Raw genomic sequence first — 6144 nt, 5'->3', positions numbered from 1 at the left:
CAAAATGTGGGTCGAAGGTGTTGTTAGGTTGTGCCTCTGATTTAAAGTGTATATAGTCCTTGTATGCATGCACAGGAAAGAATGTGTGCATTGAAGATACACTGAATGAATGGAAATATAGTGTAATTGTATGCTTTTGGGATTTTTTTAAATGTCTTTGAATTGCATAATTTGGAAGGTTTTGTGCGCAGACTGTGTCTTTTAGGTGATACTCAGGTATCTCTGTTAAATGTGACGCATCCCGCTAAATAATTTTCATTAAATCTAATATGGCTGATTATATACTATGACTCCCTGCAGCTGAAGTTGCTGGCTCAGTCACAAACACTGCAAAGCTATATAACTTGGCCGGGGCAAAGGTCTCAAAAATACATGACTTATTTCGGTATCCACAAAGAAAAAACAACAGCGTAAATCTAAGACCCTTTAAGACGGCTCTACACTGTAAGTTTATGCTATATTGATGAAGTATAATGTCATTGCTGGGTCTCTTAACTACAGTGTAACCTAATGAAGAGGATTTTCCACCACAGTGTACAGTGTAGGTCCATAGGATGGCAGTGTTCAGCACATTTTCTGTCATCTCCAATAAGAAGTGTTCATGTTTTGTGAGGTTAGCAACATGTTCTGCTACAGAAATGGGACCAACTTTGACACAGAGAGCGGTAAAAGCCTTTTGGTCTCCAGACCTTTGACCTGAAATAATGAATAACTTTCTCTGTAAATGGATTGGAGTATTGCTGTTGCTGCTTCGCCAGTCTCCTTTCTTTATTAGCCATTTCTAAAACTGACCGTAATTGTGTTGTCACGTAGGCCTATATACAAAGCCAAAAACAAGCTCTTGAAAAAACTGTATTCACTAAGTTTATTTCTGCGTTGTCATGATAGACAAGCGGAATTGTTCATGGCACTTTGTGAGATACAGGCCACACACAACCTTGAGCTTTAGAAAAAGGGTTAATCTTTAACATTTATGTAGGAAACCGTCTTTAAACAGAAATACCTGAACTTGTGCCTGCTGCTGCTATCCTTTACCTGCAACAAAGCAACCTCACCTCGAGGTCCATTAGGTTGCTGCTATGGAGCTTCTGATCTCATCGCATGTAGTCAGGCCAAGTTTGTACATGCCTTTTTGAAAAAACTATTCCCACCCAAAATGACTAAAAAATACTTTGGAAAAGTGATACAACTTTACTTTCAACATCACACAACGTCACAGTATAGATGCAAGTAAATGTACCATTTCTGTCAATAAGAGAAAAAACATGTGTAAGTAACTGACAAACTTTTTGAAATAATGATTAAAGAAGAAGCAAAAATAAGAAGTAGCCTCTAAAGGAGGAGCTAGTTTTGCTATTATTTTTCAAGTTATTTTGAGACTTACTCATTATCTTGAATTACTAAGCCATTGTATTTTAAGAAAGTGCAGGTACTCATCACATTGGCATCTTCGAGCCTCTTACATTTCAACCTTTGTATTCAGTAGGGCAGGCTATTAGTTATCAAACACTAAAGGGTGTAATAGCCTAGAGACAAAATAAAAGATATACAAAAAGGTATTTTTAGACACCTGCTTTTCAAACTTTATTGATATATTATTTCACTTTTTTCCAAGACCTTTAAATGCTAACCAGTGCTAAAGGGAATCCTAGGCCTAGTGCTGCTCACCATCTTGGGTTTTATAGAGAAACGTGACAGAGGCCGCTGTCGAGTGGGAGGGTCGGTCCAAAGTAACTTCATATCGTTGGCTTAATATGCTCCAGACCTGCAGCAGTCTGCTGTTATTCTCTCAATTTGTAGCAATAGTTTGATATCCTCGACGTGCAGCCATGCCGAACCCCTCTGAGCAGAGCTCTTGTTTGGTTCTGGAGAACTTCATCGGAGGGAAGTTCGTCCCGTGTCGGACTCACATCGACTCCTACGACCCGTCCGTCGGAGAGGTTTACTGCAGGGTGCCGGACAGCGGGGCGCCGGAGGTGTGTCACCCTCATGCTATATGACTAGATTTATAACTATAACCTTCTGCACTGTTTTTCCTACTTACTCTGGAGTAGCATTATTTTGATTGAGAATGTAGTGCAAAGCCTACAACCCATAGGCCTTGATGCTTCCTGTTGCTGCAAATCACGCCTTTTAAAGATAACATGTTGAGATTTCACAAAAGTGTGGTCATTTCTGAGTTACCACAAATGTTAAACAAATAATGGCTTTGTTGGTGCATTTGACCTGTGAGAGTTGTTATCTAGTTGCTGTCTTTGTATCTGTGTTTTTTGAGTTAATTATTTCCATGTTGTGCTTCTTTATGCTCGCTAGATAATGATCCCAGACTTTACAATGACATTCTTTATGGCAGGCATATTGACCTGGATTGCATATTTGTTATAATCACACATTACTGCATTTAAACCAGGTTTAACTTTTGCATGGACTTGCAGAAGTGTCATATAGGCTATTCTTCATGTTGAATATCCAGGTTCAGATGCTGCATGTGAAACACTGCTCGAGAGAGACCTTTACTCTTTGTAGAGTAAACAGTGAATTAATCATTAAACACATGAACGACTTGAGTCAATAATTTAACTTTTCATATGAGATCAAAGTTGTTAGCCATTATATAAATGTACACCCAGACTCCCCCCAGTGTATCCCCGACCACTAGACTCAGGGACAGTTTTATCCATCAGGCCTGAGACTTTAAAATTCCTGAGCTAAGTGAAGTTCCATTACAAATGTAAATGTCACACATTTCCAATATATTAATACAACGTATAATATTTGAATCCCCATTTTAAATTATTTAGTTTTACATAAAGTTTTGTCTAATTCACTTCGTTCCTGCATTTTACTTGCACAATTGATGGCACTATATTATTTCTTATAATATAAGTTTATTTGATGTGTCAATCAATCAATGAATCAATCAATGAATCAATGAATCAATCAATGTTTATTTATATAGCCCAATATCACAAATGTTACATTTGTCTCAGTGGACTTCACAGTTTGTACAGAATATCAGTATGACAATACGACACCCTCTGTCCTTAGACCCTCACATCGTACAGGGAAAAACTTCCGGAGAAAACCCAAAGTTTAAAGTGAAAAATGGGAGATACCTCAGGGAGAGCAACAGAGGAGGGATCCCTCTCCCAGGACGGACAGACGTGCAATAGATGCCGTGTTTCTCTTTCCATTTCCATTTCCAACCATTGTGCCTAAGCTTTTTTGCACAAGAAAACCTTTGAATCTCCATACTTGTGATGCCTGTTGTTGTGGCCTCACACAAAAGGGATTTTTATGATGAAGGCATACAGTACTTTACAAGAACAATACAGAAAACTTAATGCAAAAATAACAATTGTATGTCTCCTTCAGATATGTCTTGGTCCCATGTTGGTAACTGCTGAAACCTCAATGTGTTAACCTCTCTGTGCTTCCCCTCCTGCAGGTGGAGGCAGCGGTGGCGGCGGCTAAGGAAGCGTTCCCCGGGTGGTCCGCTCGCAGCCCGGAGCAGCGGGCTCAGGTCCTCAACAAGCTGGCCGACCTGTTGGACGCCAACGTGGAGGAGTTCGCCCAAGCTGAATCCAGGGACCAAGGTGTGCTATACTGTTGTAAAACCGGTGGTATCAACCCAAAAGTCAGTCAGATTATCAGCCAGTAGCACTGAGTCAGTCAGAGAACATTACTGCATGCTCCAATTATTGGATTTCATATTATTAGAACCCAGATTTCAAAACCCTCATATGCAGGTCCTGTTGAGGTGTAGTATGACTGATTACATGCCTAGGGTTGTAACTTATTACAATTTTAATATAATATTAATTATTAATTCAATTATAGATTAATCTCCAAAACAATTGATTCAACACAAAGTGCCTAAGGTCAAAGGTCATGTTAATTATGACCAACTGTCAAAAACGTAGACAATCAGGTTACAACATTTAGTAAGTTGAGTAAAAGCCATAAGAAGCAGCCCATTCTAATAATTGTATGGAAACATGAGTAAAGTCTAAAACTGATTTATTTTTTGGTCAAGATCTTTGTTCTAAGTAACTTCTTTCTCATAATGAAAAAGATTAAAAATGACTCTCTTGCCTCTCAGAACTTCTTAACCTGGAACAAATAAATGTTTGACTTTTGTTCTTGAAAATGTACTTAAGTTATGAAACTTTTTTCAAATTCAGTTGATTTCTAATCAAATAATGTATTGATTGAGGCCGCTGTAAACATATTATACATGCAAATATTTGATCATAATAAGCAATATTTATTGTTAGTGAACATAAAGAGCTTGCGAGTACTTTACGCATGTTTGGTTCACCTGTGTATTAGATTCATAATATTGTGAACTAAACTGACATTTGGCCTGTGGGTGGCACTAGAGGACCGCTCAAACATTGAACAAAATGAAGTGATCATGACCTGGGGTTGATATTGAACTATTTTGAGTGTAAGCAGGTGCTGTTTTATTATCCACTGTCCACTATTATCCCTTATGTTTTTGTTGTGACTTTACAGGTAAAACAGTAACATTTGCACGGACTGTTGACATTCCCCGATCTGCGTACAACTTCCGCTTCTTTGCCTCATCACTGTTGCACCACACCAACGACTGCAGCCAGATGGACCACATGGGCTGCCTGCACTACACCATCCGCTGCCCTGTGGGAGTGGGTGAGAGCTCAGTATCTCTGCATTAAAACCTGTTATTTTTTTCGTGCTTCATATGTTTTAAATCTGTGTTTTGGTTTTGTGCAGCCGGTCTGATCAGCCCCTGGAACCTCCCCCTGTACCTGCTGACCTGGAAGATTGCTCCTGCCATCGCTGCAGGCAACACAGTGGTGGCCAAACCCAGCGAGATGACCTCTGTGACTGCCTGGATGATGTGCAAGTTGATGCAGCAGGCTGGTAGGACTACACCACCCACAATGCAATTGGAATCTATTTACATGCACAGAAGATATACCAGAATCAGAATAAGAATACCTGTATTAGTCCCACAGAGGGGACATTTACATTGTTAAAGCAGAAAAGAGCCAAAGACAGCTTAATGTTACCTAAGAAGCATGCATAACAAAATATTAAAGATAAGAAAAACAAACAAAAAAAAGAAAGAAAACTACACTTCATAAATCCTATAAAAAATCCCATGCTGCTGTAAAGACATTGCTTGATTTAAAAATATATAATAAAAAGCATTATCCGTACTACGGAGCCCCCCTGGTGACATTGGTGAAAAAATATGAATACGTGGCCACGTATTAATAATGCGTGGCCACGAATGAGTTATTATGTTCCCACGCGTTAGTAATTTGTGGGAACACAATAATTATTACGCAATAACTAAATCCAGATAGTCTATAGAAACTGATGACTGAGTGACAACACTACAGATGTAGCACCTCATTTCAGACCGTTTGAAACGCGAGGGCCGTGGCCGGCACGGGGTCTGCCCTCGCTCAAAGGAAAACCTCCAGCGTGACTTGAGATCGCCCCCTTGATAAATAAATTTAATTATAATGAAGCCAGCTGCAATGGATCATGGACTCTGATACAGTACGGTAGATTCATGTTTGGTATGCTACTACTGTATGGCGGATCTTTGTTAAGATCCATATGTCACGGATAGGATCATACTATGTGCTAAATAAGAGACATGTAATCATTTAGGCTACATAACATCACCATGTTTTTATTTAACAAAATAATGTTGGTTAGTCCACAACTACTGTACAAAAAACATTAGGAAGCCCGCCGGCTCCAAAAACGAATGGGAGGAAATGCTCTCGATTTTTAATTCTAATTTAATCATCATCTTCACCACAATCATTTATGTTTATGCTCGCCGAATTTACATGAAAGCACTGACAAATATGAATATATTGTAGTCAACTTCATTAAAACGTTATTAACGTGCCTAAACTCAGTAATTCACTAGGGTCCCGACGCGTAGCGGAGGGATCTTGAGTTTCCTCATTACAGAGCTCAATAATTATTGCGTGGCAACGCATTACTAATTTGTGGGAACATAATAACTAATTCATGGGAACATAATAACTAAATCGTGGCCACGCATTATTAATACGTGGCCACAAATTAATATTTTCTCACCAATGTCACCAGGGGGACAGTCTCAGTTGCAGA

The 6144-nt window shown here is 39.1% G+C and overlaps 1 protein-coding gene across 1 annotated transcript in view; it reads left to right on the top strand.

Moving 5' to 3' along the window:
* Positions 1 to 1493: 1493 nt before the first annotated feature.
* The window catches only part of aldh8a1 (aldehyde dehydrogenase 8 family, member A1), a 9076-nt gene continuing 4425 nt past the window's right edge, over positions 1494 to 6144 (top strand). The window contains exons 1-4 of the mRNA XM_010791687.1: positions 1494 to 1976; positions 3449 to 3596; positions 4519 to 4674; positions 4759 to 4908. Of these exons, the coding sequence (XP_010789989.1) occupies positions 1830 to 1976; positions 3449 to 3596; positions 4519 to 4674; positions 4759 to 4908 (601 nt within the window). The 5' untranslated portion in view covers positions 1494 to 1829. The remainder of the gene's footprint in view (positions 1977 to 3448; positions 3597 to 4518; positions 4675 to 4758; positions 4909 to 6144) is intronic.

This window comes from Notothenia coriiceps, unplaced genomic scaffold, assembly GCF_000735185.1.
Source record: "Notothenia coriiceps isolate Sejong01 unplaced genomic scaffold, NC01 NC01_scaffold00035626, whole genome shotgun sequence".
NCBI classification, from domain to species: Eukaryota; Metazoa; Chordata; class Actinopteri; order Perciformes; family Nototheniidae; genus Notothenia; species Notothenia coriiceps.
Note: the sequence above shows the minus strand (reverse complement) of the source record. Positions and strands in the feature narration are given on the sequence as shown.